This window comes from Pleurodeles waltl, chromosome 6 (genome assembly GCF_031143425.1).
Source record: "Pleurodeles waltl isolate 20211129_DDA chromosome 6, aPleWal1.hap1.20221129, whole genome shotgun sequence".
In the NCBI taxonomy this organism is placed as follows: domain Eukaryota; kingdom Metazoa; phylum Chordata; class Amphibia; order Caudata; family Salamandridae; genus Pleurodeles; species Pleurodeles waltl.
The window spans coordinates 1,108,608,673-1,108,636,642 of record NC_090445.1 but is presented as its reverse complement, the minus strand read 5'-3'; the positions used below and the strand labels follow the sequence as shown (position 1 = coordinate 1,108,636,642).

Here is a 27,970-nt window from a genome sequence, read left to right as displayed (position 1 = left end):
CCTTAAAGAAATGTAAAAGTGGAAGAAGGGTCCAGAGAGGGATCCCTAACACACTTCTGACAGATATTTAATTTACACTGATTGCTTGTATTGACCCAGGTGCAGACAACAGTGTATCAGATACCACAGACAGCCCGCAAAAAACGTAACTAATAGAATTTCACAAAAAAATTAACACATAACATCTCTATTCTTCAAACTTCTGTAAAAAGATCTAGCCCTATTGCAAAGTACAATTGAATCTGTTTTTTTACTTTGGGTAAGGCGTTTACCATCAGCTACTGATCTACAGTGTGCTAATTTTCTAATTTAATTGGAAGTTGCATTTTAAGGGTGTTTAAGATGGCTACTTTTTTAAAAACTTGTTTAAATATATGAAGGAAATTGTAAACTTAATCCTGCCAGTCCCAGATTTACCAGTTTTTTTATTTTTTTTATTTTGTGCTTTGAAAGCTATGGGCACAAAGTATGTGACCTGTGATGAAAACTTACATTACTCAATGCAGCTCTCTCTATCCTTCTGGGTGACTGTTCCCATTTAATTTAGTGAAATATTTGATTACATACATGCATCATACTAATGTGTTACTTTTATCCCAAGTTTGGCTGAATCTAGCCGGACCGCCTGTGCACTGTGCTGATGCCGCCCACACCTTACCTGCAAGGCCATCGTGAAGTGGCTGGTCTTGGTATCGCGAACCACACTGGTGTTCATGGCGGACTGGATACCCCAGCGCCACTGTATGTAACCCATAGTGTTCTTGTCCAAATGTCGTGCCAACACAGTGGTGAGGCCTGGCCGGATCCCGCGGGAGGAAAACTGCAGAGCACAGTTTGTAGTGATAAAACTGCAAGAGAACATGTGAAAGGTTATGTCTAACACTGGGTTCTAGCCCAAAAACATGTGAAAGCAGAGCAGTTCTAAGATTTCTGTAATTCAAAGGAGAACTTTCTTGCAAATCTTGATCTATATAAAGAGAAAGACAGGGAAACAAGTGGAACATAAATAAGATATTTCTCTTACCACGAAGTGTAGAATTGTACGATTCCTTCAACATGTGCACTTATGCCCTATAATTTTCAGTGTTAATCTAATTAGGTTATTTCTGATGTACAAACGGAGGAAGGATAGTCCATCACTTTACTGTTATTTACCTGTGCCAGGGGACCACTCGCCAAAACAGCAATAGCGGTATTCCCCATTAAAGGGCTTCATTTGGAGGCAATTGCATTTTTGTTCACCTAGAAAGGGCTATTGTCTGACCTAGAAACAGTTGTGATAGGTTCTTTCTCAAAAGGTAACTTTCAGCAATCGAATGATAAATGTTATACAAAGAAAGGAGTGTTCTCTTTATGCATATGTATTTGTTTTACATTTAAAGATACACAAAAATTGAGAAAACTGCATAGCTCTAAAGATTGTGGGGAATTCTCATCAACCAACCCAAAGAGTGTTCAAGTGAAGTTCGGACAAATGAATTCCTTATCGCTTCTCTTTTACATTTCAGGCCTGTAGGGTTTACAATTTTAAGGACGAGCATTCTGCTCATTTACGCCAACAATGATCTAACTCTGATGGAGTTGATAATTAATGAATTGCCTTCCTGTGAAGCTTGAAGCTGTTGCCTGTCCGGTTTATTTGGATTCCACACACTGACAATCCCTCTGCGTGTGTGCATTTCTCGTCCTCTGTGCTGCACATACATAAGGGGGTGCAATGCATGAGCTGACACAGTGGAGCGCAAGGAGAACCCACAGAACAGGAGCAGGTCATCAAAGTTCACATTTTTACCAGTTGAGCAAGAGGACAAATCAATGCAATAGAACAAACCCTTTTCCTCGAAATCTTCCAATCAGGAATGCAAATATATTATTTTATTTTGAAATATAACACTGGTTTGTGGCACTGTTCGGCTACCTTGGCCCCAGATTTCTCCCCCAGCTACCAGACGTTTCCTCCACAAATCCCTCTCACGCTAATCGACAAGGCAGTAATACCACCACAGTGGGCGTATCACAGAATGATGTGCGTAAGGTATACAAGAGAAAATGTTTTGGGGCAATTCTTTGCGACGCTTTTTGTAACACAAATACATACACAAACCTCGTTTGTTGGCACGTAGCTTTCTCTTTCAAGCTTGTTTTGTATTTTGAGAGTTCGTGTGTGCAAAATGTATTATATCATTTCGCACATATGCATTTTGCACACGTGCCCCCTCAAAACACACCCACTCTGGCTTGGACTCATATGGAAGTGCACCGATGCAAACCTTACTTCAGCACTAATGTTTTTTGAGAGCACATACCATCGACATACGCGTGGGCATGAAAAACAGTGCAAAGCAACAAGGAAGGGCACAAAAGGTGCAAGTAAATATATACGGAAGTTGGTTGCACCTATGTACCTTTCCATTATCTGGCCCCACGTATTTAATCACTTTAACATGCTCATCTGAAGAAGATCAACCTAAAGCGTGCTTTCATGTTTTACTTTGTAATGCATTGCCTGTTACCTCTTAATACATTTAAAAACTGCCTTTGGATATTAAGGTCGACAAAGAATAACACCATAATTCCGACACAAATTACAGTGTCGGGCAGCAGTTTTCATATGATCCACAAAAATAATGTCCTCGCGCGTCAAAACAATGGTGCGCGGAAAATAATTCTGACATATGATTTGGGTTTAAAATGTCACGCACTAAATATCTCAATTGCATTCCAAAACGTTTTATCACATTTCGGCTTCCTTACATTGTTACACCCTTTCTACGTACAGACAATAATTAAATATTAATAATAAAAGTATTTCTTAAAAAATAGATGGGGAAGTGGCGCCATCTTGTGGTCACAAAGACGTACTTTACGCACAACTAGTTCTAAGGAATTATCTGGTCAAAGCCTTCACTAACTGCACAAAGATTTACCATGATGTTAGTGACAGAATGAACGGCTGAATTAACGAACGAAAATATCGGGCGCAAATACACTTAGGCGGAATTGTTATCCGCGTCTGATTTAGATCTTTAACTTGGCATAAAAAAATGAGGGCTAAAGCGCAGGCATGGTTTTGATGCCAGTATCAAACGGTATAGCTGGTACCTACCTTCGCAAACAGGTCGGCGAACACAACCTGCCCTATTCTTTTGATATTACTTGCGTAACAACGGACACTCACTTGTATATTTTTAAGCTCCCTGAACCCATAGGCTACCTCTGGCCAAGGGTGATATGCCTTACAGAGAGTTAACACCTGTATGTGGGCAATTTCAAAAGAGCACATTTTTCAGATGGGGTGTTGCAGGAGAAAACACACGCGTTCAGACTACTGAGGGGCACGAAACTAGCAAAGATGCCGTAGGCCCTGGACCAATCAAGGTAGATTGACCCTTTAATTGATGATGGGGTAGTAAATACAAAAATTACAGGGGTTCAGTGTTGCTCTCAAGGCACTGTCGCTTGGTGCCACTGCACCTTGCTGCGCTAATGGTAGCTACGACCCCTGTGGAGAAGGCGATTGCAAACTCTGGACGGCAACTACTATAAACAGTGCAGCTCCTGACTTATTTTCCTCATTGCCAGATAATTAAGCCTTTGCACCTTAAAGCTCCAGCTTGAACAGCTTACTACTTGGGTCTGATAAACTGAGCGAAAGGTTCTACCGGGCGTGTAGTATCCGCTCCGTTATAAGGGGACTATTTTTCAAGCAGATACAATGACAGGCCAGACTCAGACACAGAAGTAGGACTAAAGCTTCAACTTCACTTCTGTGTTTGGCACGTGCCGATTTTGGCGTATCCTTGTTAGTCTTTGTATCTGAATATATATGAATCCGGGGTGTCTGGTCATCCTTCTCCCTAGTGCACCCGAACTTTTCAACTGCATGCTGGAACTGATTTTCCTGTCCATAAAAAACAGCTAGTAAAATGCCTTTGGGAGTGTCGTAAATGCATCACAGGCCCAGTCCAAGCTCCCCTACACTCCACGCCCCCCACACCCTCTAGGAAAGGCGGAAGAATGTGATGCTGACCACAGCCCCACTTCCAGCTTCAACACTCCCAACTCCTGCCCTCCACTGCCTCCCCAACGCACGTTTACCATCCCCTTAGAGCAGGCAGTAGATACGAGTTAAAAATCGCCACTTAATTGTCAAATAAAGGACCTGCACGCGTATTCCCCATTTCATGGGGATGAATCCGTAACGGGAAAAGTTAGATGCGGAAATAGCAGTCGACATTGTTAATCATGGCCATCTTACTCGTGATCGGGGCCTGTATTTATTTAATACCAGGGCAGGAATGGCCTATAGGGAAACCAGGAGGTGCCCGATGAGCAGGCCTGGGGGGTCAGTTTGTGGATCGGCTTTATTGCCTGATGTACCGGATTTTTCTGTTGATTTCTCTGCTAATAAAGCAAGTATTGCCTGCAGTAAACCCAACCCCATGCAGTCTTCCACACCTTGCCTGACCCTTGTACAGCGTGCCTTTAGAAGTTCAAACCTGCCCCAGTGTGCAAAGACGGGCCACTACCTTAGCTATCTATTTCACTAACTAGGGCCTCTTTCAGACTGACTGACTGACTGATAATTTATCAAAATAGTGACGTGGTTTCTATAATACTGTGCAGTTACGAACAACGCCAAGTCATTCAAATTCATGCTCAAGGTGCTTTGTTAGTACTACTTGTTGGGCAAACAGTTATCCAACACACAAGGCATTAAAAGTACAGCTCAACTCTAATTACTGAAGATATTTATCATGAAAACTTGATCACACACGTTTTTAAATCCACGTACCATTTTGGGGTAAGGTTACGAAACACCTTTAGACCAAACAAAGGCCCTTGGAGGTCTCCAGCTCCAAACTCCAGCTGCACAAATAGAAAATAGAAATGTCAACAATGTACTGTTGAACAGTATTTACATGGAGTTTCAATCAAGCTTCGAAGAGCATTGTGACGAAGAAAGTTGCTTTATAAACATGAAACATTTGAGTTGCACTTGTGTATTTAATGCCATGATTTCCCATCATGCTTGTGTATCGTGAAAGGTTCAGAAATGGTGATCACGCATCACTGTGTGCATAGGACACTAGACACTATATTCTGATCTGGCACACTACTCCAGACTTTACCGGTAATTCTCAAATACATTACACACCAACATCGAAGTTTCTAACAACAAAAAACTACATTCTTCAAATAAGAGCTTGAATGAGTCCAATCAGACGGCAAAGGATTAGGGCACATTATCACACCGGAACTAAAATGGATATTTTACTTTTCTTTGCGTTTTCCCAGGGCAACCTCTGCCTCGAATACCCGCGTCGAACATGCCCAAGACGACCGGCCGCTGCGCCTGATTTAGTCCGTTATTTCTGTTAATAGATCTCATGATTACAGGTCACTACACTGTACGTTACTCAATAACATACTTTTGGGAATAGCCCATTCTTGCACCATTAAAAAGGAAGTGGCAAAGCCAATAGGTTTCGCCTATGTAAGAACTGTTGGCTTTGGCAATGTTTTTTTGCCATGGTGTACACTGCCGTGGCTGCTGTTCAGCACGGCTATAAGTTAGAGGCGTGGAGTGGAGCGGGAGCGGGGGGTTAGAGTGTCTAAGAACTGATGAGAGGAGAGTAGAGATCAATGGATCAGTGACAGAGTGTTGTAACGTGAAGTGGCATGGTGTGAAATAGGGTGGAGTGGATTGAAGTGGACTGAGGTAGTGGTGTGGACTGGAGTAGTGTGGGGTTGATTGAGTGGGATTGATTGAAATGGGGTGAGGTGGACTGGAGTGTGGTTAGGGAGATTGGAGCGTGGTGACTGGAGCGTGGTGATTGGATTTGGGTGATTGGATTGGGGTGAGTAGACTGGATTTAAAGTGATAGCACTAGGTGCAGTGGATTGGATTGGGGTGGGGTAGATTGGACCAGGGTGGTTGTGAGTGGGGTGAATTGGAGTAGAGTGAGTGGTGTGGGGTAGGGTGGATTGGACTAGTGTAGGGTGAACTGAAGCAGAGTGAGGTGAATTGAAGTACAGTGAGTAGGACTGGATTAAAGTGGGGTTGATTAGAGGAGAGTGTGGTGGATTGGAGTAGAGTGCGGTGAGGCGGATTGGTGTAGAGTGCGGTGAGGCGGACCCGAGTGGGGTATACTGAAATATGGTGGGGAGAACTGGATAGGGTGGATTGGAAAGGGGTGGACTGGGGTGGGGTGGGATAGATTGGACATGGGTGTGGAAGGGTGGACTGGAGTGAGGCGAATGCACGGAGGTGGGGTGGATTGGATTGGTGCGGGTGAGATGGATTGAGTGGGGTGAATTGAACTGGACTGGGGTAACTGGAGTGGGGTGGAGAGGAAAGGAGTGAGATGGACTGGACTGAGTGGGGAGGATTGGATGGATTGGGGTGGACTGGACTGGGGTAGGGCAGATTGGATCGGGGTGGGGTGGACTGCAGTGGGGTAGTTTGGATTAGAGTGGGGTGGAACAAACTGGTGTGAAGTGCGGTGGAGTGGAGTGGGATGGACTGGATTATAGTGAAGTGGATTGGATTAGAGTGAGATGGATTAAGGTGGTGTGGGATGGATTGGAGTGGGGTGGGATGGATTGGAGTGGGGTGGGGTGGATTGGAATGTGGTGGTTTGGAGTGGGATGGGTTGGACTGGAGTAGGGTAGGTTGGACTGGAGTGGGGTGTGTTGGACTGGAGTGGGTTGGATTGTGATACATTGGAGTGGGGTAGACTGGATTGGGGTGGACTGGACTGATGTAGAGTGGATTGTGGTAGATTGGAGTAGATGAATTGGGATGCAGTGGTATGGATTGGACTGGGGTGAGGTGGACTGGATTGGAGTGGAGTGGGACAGGCCAGCGTAGGGAAGACTGTTTTCTATTTGAGTGGGGCAGATTGTTTTGGATTGAGTGGGACAGATTGTTTTGGATTGGACTGGGGCAGACTGCAGTGTGGCAGATTGTTTTGGATTGTAGGAGTGCAGATTATTTTGGACTTTAGAGGGGGGGCATATTGTTTTGGAAAGGAGTGGGACAGATTGTTTTGGATTGGAGTGGCACAGATTGTTTTAGATTGGAGTGGGGAAATTGTTTTGGATCAAGTAGGGCAGATTATTTTGGATTGAAGTGGTACAGATTGGAGTGGATTAGATCGTGGTGACGTGGACTGTAGGGAGGGGATTGGAGTGGGGCAGATTGTTTCAGATTGGAGTGGGCAGATTGTTTTGGATCAGAGTAGGGCAGATTGTTTTGTATTACAGCGGGGCAGATTGTTTTGTATTAGGGTGGAGCAGATTGTTTTGGACTGGTGTGGGGCAGATTGTTTTTTATTGCAGTGGGGCAAACTTGAGTGGGACAGATTGTTTTGGATGGGAGTGGGCAGATCGGTTTGGATTGAGTGGGGCACACTGGTTTGGATTGGAGTGGGACAGACTTCAGTGTAGAAGATTGCTTTGGATTGCAATGGCAGATTGTTGTGGCTGGAGTGGGGCAGGTTGGAGTGGGGGAAGATTGTTTTGGTTTGTACTAGGACAGATTGGAGGGGGCAGATTGTTTTGGATTGTAGCGGGGCAGATATTTTGGATTGGAGTGGGGCATACTGTTTTGGATTGGAGTGGGACAGACTGTTTTAGAAAGGAGTAGGGCAGATTGTTTTGGATTCGAGTGGGACCAACTAGAGTGTGGCAGATCGTTTTTGACTGCAGTGGGGGAGATTGTTTTGGATTGGAGTGGGACCAACTGGAGTGGGGGAGATTGTTTTGGATTGCAGTGGGGCAGTTTGTTTAAATTTGAGTGGGGCAGACTGTTTATATTGGAGTGGGGCAGATTATTTTGGATTGTAGAGGGGCAGACTGGAGTGGGGCATATTGCTTTGGATTGAAGTAAGAGAGACTGTTTAGAATGGAGTAGGCAGAGTGTTTTGGACTGGAGTGGGACAGATTGTTTTGGACTTGAGTAGGGCAGGTTGTTACAGTTGGGCAGACTGTTTTGGACTGGTGTGGGGCTGAGTGTTTTGGACTGGGGTGGGACAGATTGTTTTTTATTGCAGTGGGGCTAACTTGAGTGGGACAGATTGTTTTGGATTGGAGTGGGGTAGATTGGAGTGGAGCAGATTGTTTTGGATTGGAGTGGGTGCAGATTGGTTTGAGGCAGATTATTTTGGATTGGAATGGGGCAGATTGTTCTGTATGGGAGTGGGCAGATCGGTTTGGATTGAGTGGGGCTCACTGGTTTGGATTGGAGTGGGGCAGACTTCAGTGTAGCAGATTGCTTTGGATTGCAATGGCAGATTGTTTTGGCCTGGAGTGGGGGAAGATTGTTTTGGTTTGTACTAGGACAGATTGGAGGGGGCAGATTTTTTGGACTGTAGTGGGGCAAACTGGAATGGGGCATACTGTTTAGGATTGGAGTGGGACAGACTGTTTTAGAAAGGAGTAGGGGAGATTGTTTTAGATTGGAGTGGGACCAACTAGAGTGGGGCAGATCGTTTTTGACTGCAGCGGGGGAGATTGTTTTGGATTGGAGTGGGACCAACTGGAGTGGGGCAGATTGTTTTGGATTGCAGTGGGGCAGATTGTTTAAATTTGAGTGGGGCAGATTTTTTATATTGGAGTGGGGCAGATTATTTTGGATTGTAGAGGGGCAGACTGGAGTGGGGCCTATTGTTTTGGATTGAAGTAAGAGAGACTGTTTAGAATGGAGTAGGCAGGGTGTTTTGGACTGGAGTGGGACAGATTGTTTTGGACTTGAGTAGGGCAGATTGTTAGAGTGGGGAAGATTGTTTTGGATTGGTGTGGGACCAACTAGAGTGGGGCAGATGGTTTTTGACTGCAGTGGGGCAGATTGTTTTGGATTGCAGTGGGGCAGATTGTTTAAATTTGGGTGGGGCAGGACTGTTTTGGGCTGGAGTGGGACAGATTATTTTTTATTGCAGCGGGGCAAACTTGAGTGGGACAGATTGTTTTGGATTGGAGTGTGGCAGACTGTTTTGGATTGGAGTGGGGTAGACTGGAGTGGAGCAGATTGTCTTGGATTGGAGTGGTTGCAGATTGGTTTGAGGCAGATTATTTTGGATTGGAATGGGGCAGATTGTTCTGTATTGAAGTGGGGCAGATAGGATTTGGATTAGAGTGGGGAAGACTGCAGTCTGGCAGATTGCTTTGGATTGAAATGGCAGATTGTTTTGGACTGGAGTGGGGCAGGTTGGAGTGGGGGAAGATTGTTTTGGTTTGTACTGGGACAGATTGGAGGAGGCAGATTGTTTTGGATTGTAGCGGGCGATATTTTGGATTGTAGTGGGGCAAAGTGGAGTGGGGCATACTGTTTTGGATTGGAGTGGGACAGACTGTTTTAGAAAGAAGTAGGGCAGATTGTTTTAGATTGGAATGGAACCAACTAGAGTGGGGCAGATTGTTTTTGACTGGAGTGGGGGAGATTGTTTTGGATTGGAGTGGGACCAACTGGAGTGGGGGAGATTGTTTTGGATTGCAGCGGGGCAGATCAGAGTGGGGCAGATCAGAGTGGGGCAGTTCAGAGTGGGGCAGATTGTTTACATTGGAGTGGGGCAGAATATTTTGGATTGTAGAGGGGCAGACTGGCGTGGGGCATATTGTTTTGGATTGAAGTAAGAGAGACTGTTTGGAATGGAGTAGGCAGAGTGTTTTGGACTAGAGTGGGGCAGACTGTTTTGGACTGGTGTGGGGCTGAGTGTTTTGGATTGAAGTAAGAGAGACTGTTTGGACTGGAGTGGGACAGATTGGTTTGGACTAGAGTGGGGCAGTTGGGTTTGGATTGGAGTAGAGCAACTTGTTTTTTGATTGGAGTGGGGCCTACTGGAGTGGGATGGAATGGAGTGAGGCAGATTGGAGTGGGGTGGATCGAGGTGAGCTGGACTGGATTGGAGTGGGACATATTGTTTTGGATTGGGGCAGATTGTTTTGAATCAGAGTGAAGCAGGTTGGATTGGGGCAGATTGTTTTTGATTGTAGGAGTGCAGATTATTTTGGAGTGTATGTGCACAGATTGTTTTGGATCACAGAGAGGCAGGCTGGAGTGGGGCATTTTGTTTCGGTATGGAGTGGGACAGATTGTTTTGGATTGGAGTGGGGCAAATTGTTTTGGATTGGAGTGGGGCAAATTGTTTTGGATTGGAATGGGGCAAATTGTTTTGGATTGGAATGGGGCAAATTGTTTTGGATTGGAATGGGGCAAATTGTTTTGGATTGAGTGGAGCAAATTGTTTTGGATTGGAGTGGGGCAGATTGGAGAGGGGTGGATTGGAGTGGGGTGGATTGTGGGGAGGTGGCCTGGACTGTAGAGAGGGGAATGGGGCAGATTGTTCTGGACTGGAGTGGAGCAGTTTGGAGTGGGGCAGATTGGGTGAGGTGGACTGGATTGGAGTGGGATGGATTGGGTTGGAGTGGGGAGGACTGGAGTGGTGGAAGTGGCGTGGCAGATTGTTTTGGACTGGAGTGGGGAAGATTGTTTCGGACTGGAGTGGGGCAGATTGCTTTGTATTAGAGTGGGGCAGATTGTTTTGGGCTGGTGTGGGGCTGATTGTTTAGGAATGTAGTCAGGCAGATTAGAGTAGGGCACCCTGCTTTGGATTGAATGGGCACGCTGCTTGGATCGCAGTAAGGGGAAGATTGTTTTGGATTGGAGAGGGGATGGTTGTTTTGGATTGAAGTGGGCAGATTACTTTGGATTACAGTGGCCGATTATTTTGAATTGGAGTAGGACAGTTTGTTTTGGTTTGGACTTGCAAGGATTGTTTTGGATCGCAGTGGGGCAGATTTTTTGGACTGTGGTGGGGCAGACAGGAGTGGGGAATATTGTTTAAAATAGGGAGATGCTTTTTTGGATTTAACTGGGGCAGACTGTTATGGAATAGAGTAGGGAAGACTGTTCTGGATAGGAGTAAGGCAGATTGTTGTGGATTGGAGTGGAGCAGACTGGAGTGGAGCAGTTTGGAGTAGGGCAGATTGGGTGAGGTGGACTGGTTTGGAGTGGGGTGGATTGGGTTGGAGTGGGGCGGATTGGAGTGGGGGAATTGGAGTGGGGCGGATTGGAGTAGGGGAATTGGGGTGGGGCAGATTGTTTCGGATTGGGGTGGGGCAGATTGTTTCGGATTGGGGTGGGGCAGATTGTTTCGGACTGGGGTGAGGCAGATTGTTTTGGACTGGAGTGAGGCAGATTGGAATGGTGCAAACTGTTTTGTATTGGAGTGGGGCATATTGTTTTGGACTGTAGTTGGCCAAACTCTTTTGTATTGGAGTAGGGTAGATTGTTTTAGATTGCTGTATTGGAGAGAGGAAGATTTCTTTGGATTGAATGGGTCAGATTGGAGTTGATGGGTTGAAAGTATTGTGGATGGGATGAAGTGTGGCTGACTGGAGTGTGGCTATTGTTCTGGACTGGAGTGGGGCAGATTGAAGTGGGGCACATTGTTTTGGGTTGGGGCAGACTGGTTTGGATTGGAGGGGGTAGGCTGGGTGGGTCGGATTGTTTTGGATAGGAGTGTGGCAGATTGATTGGATGTTGTTGTGGCAGATTTTTGTGGATCGGAGTGGGGCAGATTGTTCTGGATTGCTGTATTGGAGTGGGGCAGTTTTTTTTGTATTGGAGTGAGGCAGATTGTTTTGGATTGGAGTGGCGCAGAGCGGGTTCGGTTTCTGGACTGTGGTGAGCTGGGGTGGATTGGGGTGAGTGGTTTGGATTGGAGTGGGGTGGATATGGGCATACTACACAATTATGTGTTAAAGTATATTTTCGAAATTACACATAGGAAAGAAACAATGTTGCTTTGCAATATTAAGAACAAGATAATAGTCATCTTTTGAGAACAGTGCCCACGAGCAAAAACAAAACATGAGTGCAATATGAGAAAGAACGACTTGGCTAAGTAAAAAAGTTAAGTCTAGAATATACAACTTTGCTAATTTTTTGTCCTGCTGGGCATGTTCTTGCTAGTCATGAGCATTCTGTTTGGATGGCACTATAAGTTAAAAGAAGAAAACAGTACCTCAATCACGTCGGGAGCAGCGGACGGCATTGAATAAGTTGAATCATTCAGTGCTTGGTCCCTTCTCCAATGACAGGAACGGAAATGATGATAATGGCCTCCAGTGAAGAATTACAAGGCTGTAAGGAAGAGTGCCACGCAAGCCAACAAACGGTAAGCCAAGAGGAGGCTCTAAGCCCTTTTCCAACTACAATAACATCTCACTAGCGATATGCATGTGCTAGCGCATTCTATTGCAGGCTTGACCCTAAAAACAGATTGGAGAGATAGGGGGGCACACACTTCTCAGGAAAATACTGTCCATATCATTGCTTTGAAAGACTATTTCATACGGTCACTTTTTTCAAAGAACGACATGCTCTGTCTGGTGACACACTGAAAGTCTGAGAGATAAACATTAAAAAATCAGCCCAAGCACAGGTTCATATAAGATGAGCGATCTGAATTTTGCCTCACAAACTTGGACACAGCTTTAGGTCCAAGCTCTCTCTAGTCTTCCACTACCGAAGGGCAAACTGTCATCACAGAGTAGGAGCTAACCGTTCTGACTGGAAGGGACTACCTGGAAAGTTGAATGGGACTGTTAGCTAGGACCTCTAAGACCTCGTTTTTTTCCCAGAATCAAAAGTCTGCATGCAATGAGCAAAATAGTAAACCAATTCTTCAGCTCAAATACTGATGCCCTGTAACTTCATGGCCATCGATGTAAAGTTTGTTATATGACTGCTAATGCAGAAATTCAATGACGTAAATAAAAATGTAAAAGTAAGTAATATAACCAAATTAATTCAGTCTTTTAACACCCTAATGTAAAGTTTAAACTGTGGCCAAACGAGGTGGACTGGGCATTCGGGCAGTCCCTGATGGACTGGTCTGGCAGGTCAGTGTGTGGACCGTTTTTTTTTTGTGGCTTTTTTGTGCACCTGTTTTATGGTTTGGTGGGCATGTTCTCACTCTTCATTTCCCTGATACTACCACACCATTACTTGCAGTAGGCACAAAAGCATGCTGCGATGCCTTGCAAAACACCCATCTATTGTGTCTTTACAAGTTCAAATCTGCCATGATTTGCAAACATGGGGCACTTTTTTAGCTATCTGATTCACTAATGGGGCCATTTTTTATTTTGGTGACCAGGCCTATTTTCTGTCCCAGTCTGATACTGGCATACAATCTGAGCCTCAACTGGAGCCAGGATATATTTAACTTTTCCTCCCTCACAGAATCCTTTCCTCTCCCATCTGCTTTTCCCATACAGGTAAGGATGCGCTATCACAATTGGCCAATCTATCAAAGCTAACAGAGACGGAGTACATTGCCATATAGATAAGAGATTACACTTCCAAAATGTATTCGATTTGAATGGATTTGAATCAGTAACTACAACCTTTTCTGTTCACTTAATGCAGTGACAGATGTTTAATGATTAAAAGAATTGGGGTGATGACATATGAATGAATTACGACTCAAAGCGCATGGCTACTCCAAGGAGTGTCCCAGTGCTACACTCATCAGCACCTCACAGAATACAATCGAATAGTCTATTTTTGTTTAAAAAGCCAAGTTTTCAGCTTTTTTTTTTTTTTTGAACAGCAAGATACCATCCACTGAGACTAACACAAGGGGGAGTTTATTCCATCCAGGAGGCCCTAGGTAAAAAAAGACACGCAACCCAGCTCTAGTGTGGTGAATCTTAGGGTTCCTCGTCTGTAAGCCGTTGGCTGACCACAAATTTCTAGAGAGGGCGTAAAAGCTGATTCTTGTCCTCGGGTAGCCATCACCTGAATGATGAAGTGCCTTATGGAACACAATTAGTGATTAAACAGACTCTCTTCCTTATTGGGAGCCAGTGGATGGCACGTGGGTCCCGGGGCACATGCATTCTCGGAGGTAGGCTAAGAAGAATGCAGGCTTCTGCGCTCTAGACCACCTGAAGTCTATTGAGCAGGTAGTCAGGAAGTACCAAATATAAGGCATTACCATAGTCCAGCCTCGATGTCAGAAGTATGTACGACTTGGACGACCACCTTCCTTGCACAAAATTAAAGGAAATGCAGGAAGGTTTTTAATATACAAAGTAGCCCGGAACATGTGCCTACTACACTTAATTTGTGGCTGGAATGATAGATGGTTGTAGAATTTGACACCCAGGTTCTTAACTATTCCTACCTGAAGGCCTTGAGGAAGTGTGGCATCTCCCAGCCAGAAGGTCTGTCATGATTCCAGGGAATTATGACTGAAGAATAGTATTTTAGTTCTATCTGTGTTCATTTTTAATTGATGGGAGGTCGACCAGTGAAATACGTCTGTAAGGTAGATTTTGATGGATTGTTCCACAATCTCTTCTTCCGTCCCACAGCAGAATGGCAGCTGAGTGTCGTCAGCATATTAGATAACTTTTGCAGCGAAGGCTTCCTCCAGTTGGGCAACATACACTTTAAATAGTGTGGAGCTCAAGGTCGAGCCCTGGGGCACAACCACTGTCAACTCACCGTATCCTGTCCTCTATCCTCTAAAAAGGAGGCTAGCCAGTCCAAAGCTTGTCCACCTATCCCAATTGGAGACACATTAGAAGTCTGGAGGGGGGACCATATAAAAGGCAGCTGACAAGTCTAACATAATCAGAAATGCCTTCCCTCCAGTATGCAGGATGACTCTGATATCTTCGGTTACTTCCATTAACGCGGTTTCCATATGAACGTTGGGTCTAAAGCCAGACTGGCTAGGGTGGGGCAGATTACTGATTTCAAGATAGTGGGAGAGCTGCTTATTCACAAACATTTCCAGCACTTTGGACAGGGCCAGTGTGAAAGTGTATAGTTTCATGCTGACTGAAGTTTAAGGGCATGATTTAGATTTTGGAGCTTGGGATTACTCAATCACAAACATGACGGATAACCTGTCTTTTGTATATTGATCCCCTTATACTATGGGAACCGTAATACACTGGACCAGACATCTGTCACGTTGGTGACAGAGTAACCCGTCCGCCAAACTCTAAATCAGGACCTAAATGTCTTCTTTATTTTAAGTAAGATGCTCCAATACAGAGACCCCGTCTGACCCTCAAGCTTCTCAGCTTCAACTCCTTGTCTCTTTGAATCAACACATTCCTGCCTGGAATGGTCAATGCACTACCGTTCCAAATTACCTAACCCAGAATACCACGCACCTCCCACATAATAAAAATTAAACAGGTTCAATTCTACAAACGTCTGCAACACAAACCAAACAAAATGCATTACATGCTAAACATTTTATCAATATACAAGATTACTAGGTAATCTACAAATTTACACAAAATCATCAACATGGGCTAGTCTCTTAGACGCAAACTTTTCCTTTTGATGGCTTGCATTTCACCACCTAACAAGTTTCCTATGTGACTTTCTCAGACTCATGCCTGTTTGTAGTGGCAAGCTCTTCATGTAAGGTACGCTTCCAAAGGGCAACAATGCCCAAATTCCAAATACGATGATCTTCTGTTTTCACATAAGTTTTGAAAACCTTGATGTATTTTATTGGTTGACTAAATTTATCCATCAACCCAATACTTTGCATTTTTTATTTTCACCCAATACCAGATATCGACTTTTATGTTCTTCACAGCCATCTGCTCATCAAAATGTTACTTTCTTTTTTCCCAAATTTCTCTTTCCACGCACATTTTACTGTCAATTCTGAATTTCACATCATCAGCTACCTTCTAGGTTTGTATTTATTTTATTCTATTCACCCATGCCATGTCATTCAGAAAACTCTTCTAGAACAACAGAAAAGGCACTACTCCCATTGAGGAGTGAGGCGTCAACCTTTACATGTAACTTTTTTATTTTTATTCCTGCATCCAAATCAGACCGTAAGCCACTGCATGCAGTCTACAATCCTTGACAACTTTATTAAAGCGCTCAGTCATACCACTGGCCTCTGGGTGATATGATGATTTTTTTGTGTTTAATCCACCTCTCCTTGAAAAATTCTTCCATCATCTTAGATGTTAACTGGACACCATTATCCGTCAAAAGTGAAACAGGAAACCGCTATCTTCCAAATATTTCTTTAAAAATAGCACACAACATCACGTTTCCACTAAATTCACTACTTTAAGCTCAAGCCACCTGGAAAACATATCCATGCACACGACAAACTTCTCGCTATTCAACACTCTAATTGGAACTACAATGTCAAGTGCTGCCTCAATCGAAGGACCCAGTACCATTTCTCTGATCACCATGGGTTGTGTTCTGCGTTTTAAATTCTTGTCACTCTTTCCACATGCAATACAATCTCACACAATTCTTTGAATCAAAAGGTCCTTTCCTGGCCACCAGTAATTTTCCCTCACTCTTTCTTTAGTCTTAGATATTCCAGGATGGCCCTCATGGGGACTACTAATCAGTCTCATCCTTACTTTGCCAGGCAGAACCAGTCTACCCCTTATCTCTAAAACATCTTCCAATGAAAGCTCCTCTATTACTTGCCAAACACCCTTTATATCATTATAAACCATATCTTTTTCAGACCATCATTCCTTTATCCAACATATTGCTTCCTGTACCTGTGTATCCTTTTCCTCTCTCCATACATCGTCTTGAACAATGCCACCCAATACTAAATACACCTTCACACTTTCTTCACCAAATTCATCCTCTAACTCCACACGTTCCATACCTTTTCTTTCACCCACACTCAACCATCTGCAATGATATTCACAGAACCAGACTCAATAGGCTCCACTGAGTTTTTTTTTTTTTTTTTAGCAGGGGCAGGATTTTAGGCTGCTTTCAGGGAAAGGGTCCTGTCGCTATGGATGACGACACATTCAGCACCTTGTTGAGCAACGAGCTAACAGCAGCTGTCCCAGATGCTAACAGGTTGGGAGAGCAATGATCTGAAGGAGTTCCTGATTTAAGGCTACGTATAAGCTGCCAGTGATCCCTCAAAGGGGATATGATGGAAGCTTGTGGCTTTAGTTGTAGTAGCCATGCTTGAGTGCACTATTCCACAATCTTCCAGCGGGGTGTCAGAGGAAAGGCTAGCTTGGACAATTGAGATCTTATTTTGAAGATGGAAGCCTGCTGATCACACCTGTCCACTGAAGGTTATTGGATGCAAAAGCTTCCAGGGACAGTTTTTTACAACTTTGAATGTTTCCTTTGATTTACAACCTGCTTCCTCTATTCTTTTCTCAAAGTGTACTTTCTTGACTACTTTGACTTCGGCATAATATTTTTTGAGTGCGGTTTTATATATGACCTTGTCATTAGCAGTGTAGTTTTTCCATCGTCTCTCGAAGATTTTACAGAGCTTATTCTCATCCCTAAAAATGTCTGTGAACCGGGGTGGACTGCTTATTTTTATAGGGTGTGCATCAAGAGACTGGAGCGAGCTTATTGACTTTATTACAGGTCCAGCTGTTAAGCAAGCTGGAGTCTTCTTCAAATGAGCTATAGAGAGAGGGAGCACTCTCTTCCAAAGAGAAAATAAACTCCAATGGCTGAACTCTACGAAATGCTCTTGACGGACATGGGGCTCTGACTGTCGGGCAGGTTGCGTTTTTACTAAGACAGGCCAGTGAAACTTAATCACAAAGTGATCCGTCCAGACTTGCCGAATAGGCTCGTCTATTTGCAATGCGATATTGGAAAAAATGTGATCCTGCACATTACCTACTTGATGAGTAGAACTGAACATGTACTGACTAAGTGCTAAAAAATTACATGGTTTCTAACAGTGTACCCACCTCACTATCTTCTTCTTAACCCATTTGTAAGTTAAGATCTCCCAGTATTATAAAATGCATGTATTTTAGGCCCCAGTATGCAAGGGCATTGCCCAGAGATTTAAGAAAGGATCCAGCAGGACCCGAGGGTCTGTAGATTAATACCTAGGCCACTGATTGATGAGGAGACAGGGTGAGGCAAAAGCCCAACGCTTCAGCTCTTTCAAAGTCACCAATAGGGATTGACAAACAGTCATACTTTTCTGTATAAACCATGGCTACCCTGCCTTCTCAGCACAGTTTCAAGATAGTGCTAAACAAAATATCCATTTTCGAATGTTACTTTTAGAGGTAAGTTCAAAATGTCATATTGGATCTGAGGAAATAGACTAGGAAATGTGACTGTATGAACCCCTTTTAGAGGGCCAAGGGGCACGCAGGGGCTACTGGGCCCAAATTTGGCAGTTGAGGCCTTTCTTTCATGATGTTGCGGGTCTCAACATACGGTGGATCTTGACCAATTGGGCCACATACCCCTTCTGCATTTGAATTTTAGTGGTAGAGGCGGATGAGCAGTCAAAGGCTCCCTTGGGGGGTGAAATTAGTAAGTGAGCGTAACTCATACGATTCCAAAGCCGGCTGTCCCACAACACAGTTCATGGGAATGACCAGAGTTCATATCTGGATGTCAGCCACAGTGATATGTGAATCAAAAGGTTAATCTTGGGCGCCAAGCCCTGCCTCTTTATGTTTCCCATATCAGACCCATCTCCTTCCTGAGATGTGCCCAGGCCACTTCCTTGTGATCTATCATTCAATCACAAAGCACCCTTTTGAAGTGTAGAGGGAGTCTCTTCCTCCTTTCCTCCAATGTGTGCCCCACCCAGCTCACAGGAGTGGAGCAATACACATGTCTGGGGAGTGGTAGGGGCAGGATTCCTTTGCTTCTCATGTTTTCAATAGGCAGGCCTGGGCTTCCCTCTTTGACAGGCAGGCCTGGGCTTCCCAAAATAGCACCCTGGGTCCTCCATGTAATATACCACTGCAAGCACATTTGCACTCTGTGTACTTTCACCGCGCACATACTCTCCAGTACTGTTAACTCCATGCATACTGCCACTACAGACAAGCATTCAGCAAACAAATTACAGTGTGTATGCACCGTTCAATACTGCAGCTATTCTGTATTGTACTGTGTTATGCTATTTGCAAACACACACACTGCCAGCGCACACACAATCACCATGTGCGTGCTGTACAACACTTCACCATTCATATATTATACTTCAGGCAAGCACACGTGCACCTACCACATGCTTCAATTGAGTGCACACTGCACAGCACTACATTTCTCATGTAAGGTATTCCTCACACATACATACACTCAGCACAAGCACTAACCCCACATGCAGTACACAGTCCTTGTACTGTAACCTTCCCAGGCACCATACATGGAGTGAAGTTACTACTCCTGTGCAGCACTCCACATCTACATGATGTAGGCCAAGGGTGAATGAAGCACACAGCAGCCGAACATTTAAAACAGGGAGTGAGCCTATAGGCACACAGAAACATGTTTACTACTGATCACTACACAGTATGCTGTCACCACTGCGCTAGTGTTGCTTCACTCCTGGTGAAGACACAACCTTCCAAAACCACTACGAGGGTAGCGCTCTGGGAGCCCATCCCAGTCCAACAAGACTACACACCGTGAGACAGGCCTATGGCATGGCGCACCCTCATGATTTGTGTTTACCTATGACACAAAAATCAGCATCAGGAATCCAGAAAACAGTACAGTTTGGCAATCAGGGCAGCTGTACATGTCTTTTACCATGCAGAGAACTTTTCCGACCCAAGAGCAACTACCACATTTTTTACTTCAGAATTGCAAACATGATCTGTAATCTTGGATTGTTTATTGAAGGTTTATAATTAACTACTGAGCCTAACATGTTTTACATGCATTTTGCCCTCTGTTGGAACTTGGATGTTGTGAAAAGGGAGCCATGTAGAGCCAGTGTCCAGCAGGAGTGCGGAGGTGTCCAGAGTGTCCGTCCTTTCCGACGCCATAAGCGTAGGATATCAGTACCATCAATGTTCCATGAATACTGTTCATTTGGCAAAGTACAGAGAAAGTTTGAATAATCCTAACTGTGGATTGTGCATTTTTACATTTATATGCCGACTGCAGGTTGGCACCTCTGTCTTGACATTTTTAAAAACGGATATGATAACCCACAGCTTTGCGCCAGGTTTCAGGCAAGATGCTCAAGCTCTATGTGCGCTGTTAATTAACAGCAGCTTCCAAGGTTACTTAGATTTCAAAGATTCCATCAATAATTTCTACAAAAATAGTGCTGTTTGAGCGGCTCTCCTGTCAAGCAAAAAACCCAAGGAAGTTGAGGGTAAGCACTGAATCAAACAGATGGCATTCTTACCAGTATGATTTGCTATCCCTGATGTTCAGGTCCCATCGGTGAACGGTTTACAAACTAACCCTCTACTCAAGGAGTATATCATCCTGATTGCTTTTTGGAGTCCTCCACTCTTGCCTCAAAGGTGCATTTATGTCAGACCCAAAGGACAGTTATTCCTGCCTCTGTCTCCCCTGGCAGCTGGGTCGGCATCCTATGCCCTTGAGTTTGCACTATGGAATTGTCTACCAACTGAGACATCATCAGGCCAAACAATAGTGCAGGTATGGCTGGCGCCGTGAGAAGCGATTGTGTGGTGGCTTTTTGAGTGTCCTTTCGAAGCACAGTATAAACTAAAATATGTTTAGGTTCGTCACAGTATACAATCTGTGGACCAGGCCTTAGTTTTGGAATAAGTAAGAAAGGCATATCTTCTTGTGGAAATTTGAGATTAAGGCAGGAATACAAGCGTTTCAGAAAACACAAATGGATAGGAAAAGGGAAATAATTTGCAACAACACGAAAATAAGGGAAATTTAGTAGGAAGAAAGAATACCAAACTGCAAAAAGAATGATTAGAATAAGGTACTTGTGTGTAAAAGCAGTTCTCCCTTACTGGTTAAATAAAAAGACAGCACTTGAACCACTTACAGGACATGTTCACAGTTGACATTTCAGAGTATGCACCCAGATTTTTGCCTATTGTCCAATAATGCCTAGTCCTACAAACCCAACAAGTTACGAAATAGACTTCAAATCAAACAACTATATAAAAGGCAAAGATTAAAACATATGTGAAATAGAGCGAAAAATGAAAGACTGGAGAGAGAAACAAACGACGGAATACAAACTTGCAAAGAACGAACCCTTCTACGTCTAAGGCCACACAGCATATAGAAAAGACAACTCCCTTACTTATGTTTGGCAGTGTGTTGCTAACAGATTAGGGTAACTAGAAGATAGTGTCTAAATTTCAAAGCACAGAGGACGCAGGAAGTTCAAGCTCTCATTACAAATCTGTCTTCTACTTAATAACAGCAGCTTGCACCCGACAAAAACACTTATTAAATATGGGCCTGGGTAGCCTTAACACTCTTGTAGTGCCACTTGAACTTGCTTTAGGAGTAGCATTTCAAACTGGGCCAAACTGGACTTCCTGAGGCACCCATGTTTAAATAGGTCACCTTCATCTAGCTGAAGTGTTTTGAATGGAAGGATTAACAGGACTTCATTGATGAATTCTAAAGTAGCTAACTACTTCTTGACTCATTTAATTTTGTTCATAAGGCTTCCAAACTTGCACCAAAGCAAATGACGCCTTCTTAAAGTGGCATGGAAAATCATTGAGAAATCAGGCGGAAAGACTCCGATTTTTTTTTTTTAATCTTTTTATTATTATTCAAAGTACAGGGTTTTTACTGTTATATACAATGGAGCAAAGAGAGTACATGTTTAATAATCCAGAACACCTTGCATAATGTCACTGAATATGCCATCAAAACCTCTATGGCGCTTTTACGGCCACTTCACAGTTGAGGGGAAAACTCCTCCCAACCCTTATTTTCGATTCTCAGGATTCTCTCATTTCTTGGGGCATCCTCTTCCTTTCTCAGCTTTCTGGCACCAGTTCAGGTCGAGCTGCCAGTCTATCATCCGAGGGGTGGCAGTACCGCCCCAGGCCCGTGCTATGTTGCATTTGGCTAATTCCAATGCCAGTCTCAACCAGATTTCCTGATATCTGGGCTTTGTGTTTCCCATGGAAATTCCCAGTATGAATTATTTAGGATCCAGAGGTATCTCTAGTGTGGTGGTTTGGGACACCTCCAGGGCTATGCTGGACCAGTATTCCTGTATCAAGGGACATCCCCAGAGTATGTGTATGAATGAGCCCTTTTCATTACAGTCCCTCAAGCATTGTGGGCTCACCGCCCTGCTAATTTTGTGTGGAAGCTCACGAGAACAGTACAATCTATGCAGAATCTTTAATGAACTAGTCTGAACCTGCCCCTGATTGCTATTTCCTGGGGCCTCCGAAAGCCTCAGCCCATTCATCATCTTCTAAATTTCCCAGAATGGCCTCCCATGCCTCCCTCAATTTAACTTAACAGGTCCGGAGAGTTATTGATTAATTTCCTGTAAATCACAGAGATTCGCTTTTTTTTGGAATCGGCTCAGACGGGATCCTATCTTCCAGGCAGGAAAGCCTCCAACAGCTGTTACCCTTCCTGGATGTGCCTCCTCAGGCATGTCCCAACTGTAGGCATCGATAATGTTCAGTGGTAGCTAAAGTGTATTCCTCCCTAGGAACCTCAAAACTGATGAAGGCCTGCCACCTCAACACATCTCCCAGGTTTCCAATGCCTATCAGTTTCCACTTCTGAAACCCTTGCAAGCTTAACACTTCTGCAAGTCTGTCACTATGCCAGAGTGAGGAGAAGGCAGTTGAGTTCCCCCACCCCCTCCCTCAGGTTTTTGTTTGCTTCATTCCAGGCTATGACTACTTCCAGGGTGTTTTGTGGCAAGGTTTGTTCTCCTCTGGGATCATGAAGTAAGGGCTCGGGCCTCCCCTACCCATCATATGCCCACCAAGCCTATAGGCTGGAGCCTGTTGGTCTGCGAACACCCATTCATTGACTATGAGGAGGTGGGACACCCAATAGTATTTTTTGATGTCCGGCATTGTCAGTCCTCTGTCGTAGACCCCCTTCTGCAGTTTGGCCAAGGCTATCCTAGGAGCACTCCGGTTTCACAGGAACCCATGTACCTCCGAGTCCATTTTGTTAAAGACTTCCCATGGGATATTGTAAGGTGTGTTCTGCATTACACACCTTACAAAACAGGTAAAAGAATTGTGGTAGGCTCACTAATTTATAGAGATCAGCCTTACCCATCAGGGTCAGTGGGAGGCTACGCCAGTGAGTGACGTGCCCTCCCCTGAGTCTCTCCAGTTGAGAAGTTAAGTTTCTATTCAGAAAATCCTGGGGGTTTCTGGTTACATAAATGCCCAGAGAGCGAAAGCCCATTGTAACTACCGGAGCCTTGCAAACCTAGGCGAGTTGAGGCCTCGCACCCGAGAGGGGAAAGATAACCGACTTCAACCAGTTTATGTTCTAACCAGAGTGGTCTCCAAAAATTCTGAATATCTGCATGAGCCTGCCAGTAGTAAGGGAGGGCTTTGATACATAAGTAGAATTTCATCGGTGTAGAATGAGAGAACTCTCTTCCCACTCTGCTGGAGCTTGTATCCCCTTAACCAAAGGATCCAGGTGGATCCATGACGCTACTGGATCTAATGCAAAGGCAAAAAGCATGGGGGATAAGCGGCAACCCTGACGGGTACCCTTCCATAACTGTAACTCACGAGATACTATACCGTTAACCATCACACGCACCGTGGGAGAGACATTTAGCAGTTTAACCCAGGTGCAGAATTGCGACCAAAATCCAAGTCTCTCCAAAAGACTCTCAGAATCTTGGCCAGTACCCCTGAACAGATTTGAGAATTAACCAATTTTATTAAAAAAAAAAAAATTAAAAAACCACACAGGGTACAGAACATACTGATTGGCACATTTTTTAGAACCATTTTGTCTAATTGATATTATATAGAAGACCAATGGGCGCAAGCAAGTGTATCTGTAAGGTGCTGGTAACTACCAAGAGGTCTTGGTGCATTTTTGGGTTTAACATTGAGGGTAGTAACGCCATTCTGAGATGTGAAGACTTTGCAAGGGTTTTGGAGCAGCCTGGTCTACAGCTCCAGTGATTCTAGCTGTTGTTCTTCTTCATCTATTATACGGATGACTCAATTGCAGGCCCCAAAAAATGAATTGATGAATCCAATGATAGACCCTATCTAGAACAATGTGTGTTTCCCGTAAGACAAAATCTGAACTACAGTTATTATATTCTTAAACTAAATTCTTAAACATGTTCCTGCAAAGTTTTGTTTGCATGGAAAAGTGTCACAAGCACAATATTGTACCGAAAATCTCGAACATATCTTCCAGTGTCATAACTCACCATGCTAAAAATGTCTGTGTGCACAAGTGAACCTAGTACGCAAGATCATATTTTTGCCTTTCAGTTGTATCCAGAGAATTACAGATCTGGCCATTCCTGCTGCCTGCGCACCTTCTTTCACCTTACGCCTTTACCACGCCAAGGTCAACACTGCTGCTCAGGTGCCTCGCGATGGGAAGGATACGGACTGAAAGCTACTGCGGGATGGGAGACTGGAAATCAAACTACGCTTGGGAATGTGGGAGGGTGAAATAAAATCTAGTCAACAAGACAAGTTCAATGCGAAGTAAATCACAGTAAATTCGAGGGGGAAATCTGGATGCAGACTAGGCTAATTTGGAAAGGGGGCCACAATGTGAAAGAGTGCATAAAAAGTTGTATCCTCTGAGCATGAGCATACAGCAATAATTTTAAACAATCACAAAGTAGTGCAGTGGAAACAACTGGCCCTAATATCTTGCATATGCAGTGCGTCTTCCTTCAAGGACATCCCAATTCGAACCCCATCTCTGTATATAAGAAAAACAGTGGAAGGGTTTCATGTATTTTTAGTTAGTTTCTTTCTAACAGCACTTTGGTTATCTTATCATTGAGCTACTGCATCAATAGAAGATATCTGTACAGATACAAAAGCAAGCACGCAGTACCACCCTAGTGCCTTTATTATGTTAGAGAAATAAAAGACATCAAGGCCAACAAACAAGCCCTGTACAGCTGGATGCAGCCCAGCCCTCTCAATCAGACATCACATCTAATAGCTGACTGGTTTCTGAAAGTAATTAAGGGCACTGAGATGAAATGGGGCTGTTTTGCATTTCCATTTTGTTCCACTCCATTGTCTGTGGGTCTCGCCGGTGATCGCAGACGGTCCTCGGGAGTCTCGTGTTAAACCATGTCAGCCGTTTTTCCCCCCGAACAGGGCCTAAAGTTGAGGGAGCGTAGGCCGGCTCATTTGCAAGTCTAGATGACTTTCAGAACAGCTATCCAAAGTTAATCTCGAGTAGTTTCATCTCATCAGGACCAGCGGACGAGAACGCGGCAGGACAAACGAAGGATGTTCTCTCAGAGTAATTAAAAGGTGGATCGTCACGTCAGCTCATACATTTTAACGCCTCAGCGTCTCGTAGGGTTGTCAATGCATAATGCCCTCGTTGGTGCTGAACGTGACACGTATACCCATGGCGAGGACAAAGATACACGTGCAGACTGAAACGTGCAACACTTAAACAGAAGGCATTACATATCTTGACTTTGTTCTTTCGCCCACACGCCTTTTCCCAGATGCCTATTCGGCCATGAGACACCTGTGGTCGAAACCCGAGGTGTTACTCAACAGGCCCATTGGTCCAAGGACCTGCTGACGGCGATCCTGTACTCAATGGCATGAACGTGTTTAGGTCTCGCCTGAGACCACGCGTGCATTGTCACTTGCACGCCTCTTGTAAGTAAAAAAACAAAAAACTTTATAAAGAGCTTAGAGAGAGCCCAATAGTTACCACTTGTTGGCTTCGATGTCACTCCTGTTGCCTTCCTTCTCGTTGATCAGAATCTTCTGCTTTCACTTTCTCCTGCAACATTTGTCTAATGCGAGGAGCATGGACCCGCAAAATCTTCTGTCTGCGCTCAGTGTCCTTACACTGGCCATGTGCTTGCAGAGGCATATTTATTTTTTATTTTTTGACTAGCACTCACTCCATAAGAGCGCATCATTTTGCAGATTGTCTCTGCCCCTCCTACCCAGCCCCCATTTGTTTTTCCTTGCCCCGTCCCTTTCACCAACTCCCTCCCTTTATTGCTTGACCCATCACTACTTGGCCACCACACATTTCCCTTGTACTAAGCTGCAGTCTCAGACTACCTGATATATAAACTTCCAGATTTATGTGGGGTTCAGCCAATGATACCCCGTGGCTAGGAGCCCAGAATTAGCTTATCATGCAGCTCATGTACTGCCATGTTCTGTGCATGCAGTCTGAAATCTTCATACCCTCCTGAGCAGCTCTGAGGCAATCTGCTGGACAGAGGGAAGCTGGCACAGAAGGGCATTAAGAGGGGCTAAGCTGTTATGTTTAACGATATCTGGGCTCTTGATTTGCTATCTTGCACTGGCACCAAAGCGGCCGTCATAGCTTGAACCAAAGCCCGCCCCTTCCGCGTTCCTTGTTTGCCCATCTCCCCAACCCCTGGTATTGCTGGTCTTTTCTCCGCTGCTCTCTCCCACCAGGGAAAAAAAAAAACCACACAATGGACACATCATAGCACTTTTATTTTCTTTACTTTCAGCCATGTTGCACAGTGGAAGTGGGAATGTGCGACATGGCTGCAAGTTTAAAAAAAAAAAAAGAATAAATAAAAGCACTAGGACAGTCAATGCTGGCCGCTTCAGAGATTTTTTTTGTATTTTTCTATTTGCAAATACACACCACTGGGCCTCAGTATTCCAAGTTTTGCACGCATAACTGTCAAAGAAAGCCTTTGTGCAAAATTAACATGGAGTTCGCCATGCAGGAGGGCTGTTTCACACAACGATGGATATTAGATATCTTTAGGCACTGGAAAGTCTTTCAGTGGCCAGGGGATCACACTGAGGAAGCTGAGAATATTCCAATGTTTGCAGATGTTTCGAATGTTTGGACATTGTAATTAGCAACAAGCTGCAGGTTTAGGCAGGCAGCGCAGTTATCATTCATGGTCAGCATGCCCAGTAGCATAGAAAACTGCCATTAGGTCTTCTCCAGTCATGTCGTGAGTCACAGAGAGGGTGGTGACTGCATTGCTAACTGTGTGTACAGGGTACTCGTATGCTTGGCGGAGCTACTGACCGGGAGAGCGGGACATGTACAACTGCTAAAGCAGCCATCTTAAAATCATGTGAGCAGCTGAAACTAAAGAAAGGCACAATCTTAAGACTCTCCAAGCAGCTATTGTGTAGTGTATTACAAATTTGTGAGCAATAGTAAATTACATACTGGCAGCTCATTACATTGGTGGGTGGATATTGTAAACCTGGCGCAGGATAATATATATTTTGGCTGTGTGGGCATGCTGTCCAATCAGTTCGGACTGTATTCTGGTTTTGGTGCAAGCAGAATGGGCAGTGTTGGACTACATTCATGGTGTCTAAGTCTCAAGGACGAAGAAAGGCATATTTAATACATGCTGCTTTAAAATCACGAAAGAAGCTACGTATCAAGAAAAGACTGATTAAGTGATGGTAGTATATTTTCTTTTTAAAGATGCTTGTGTATTTAAACTCAGTTGATAGCCTGGCCAACACTGAAGGTGTTATATGCTTTTAAAAAACATTTGGGGAGTAGGGTAAGTCCACCCTGAGAAGAATGATAAATCCACACTTCCTGTTCTGCTCCAATAAACAGTAATTATTAAATAACTTGGGCCTAATCCTGATTGATGGGGAAATTGATGGAAATTCTAACCCACGCATCGTTGTTGGGCATTGCAAGGTTTGGACAAACTATCTTGGTCTTCGATGAATAGTTTGGAATTTATTATATTCATTGACACAGGAAAAGTATACTGCCCTTTGGGGTTCTTCTGAGTCATGAGCTTGGTTGGTGTGTACATGCAGTACAAACTCAGAAAAAAGAAAGACACAAGAAGAAAGCTAGTTAGCTAAAGACACATTCTTCCAACTCACGTTCTTGATATCAAAGCAAACTTAGAAGTGAGGTCTGAATGGTTCCCATAATTGCTCTATACCCAGCATGGATAATATTTCCAATATAATTTCAAGTCGAGGGGTCAAAATAAAAAGA

The 27,970-nt window shown here is 44.2% G+C and overlaps 1 protein-coding gene across 1 annotated transcript in view; it reads right to left on the bottom strand.

Moving 5' to 3' along the window:
* Positions 1–27,970, bottom strand: part of DNAJC11 (DnaJ heat shock protein family (Hsp40) member C11) — a 595,273-nt gene that overhangs the window by 147,603 nt on the left and 419,700 nt on the right. The window contains exons 7-8 of the mRNA XM_069240219.1: positions 4,796–4,869; positions 659–848 (exon numbers count right to left, since the gene is read on the bottom strand). Coding sequence (XP_069096320.1) covers positions 659–848; positions 4,796–4,869 — 264 coding nt within the window. The remainder of the gene's footprint in view (positions 1–658; positions 849–4,795; positions 4,870–27,970) is intronic.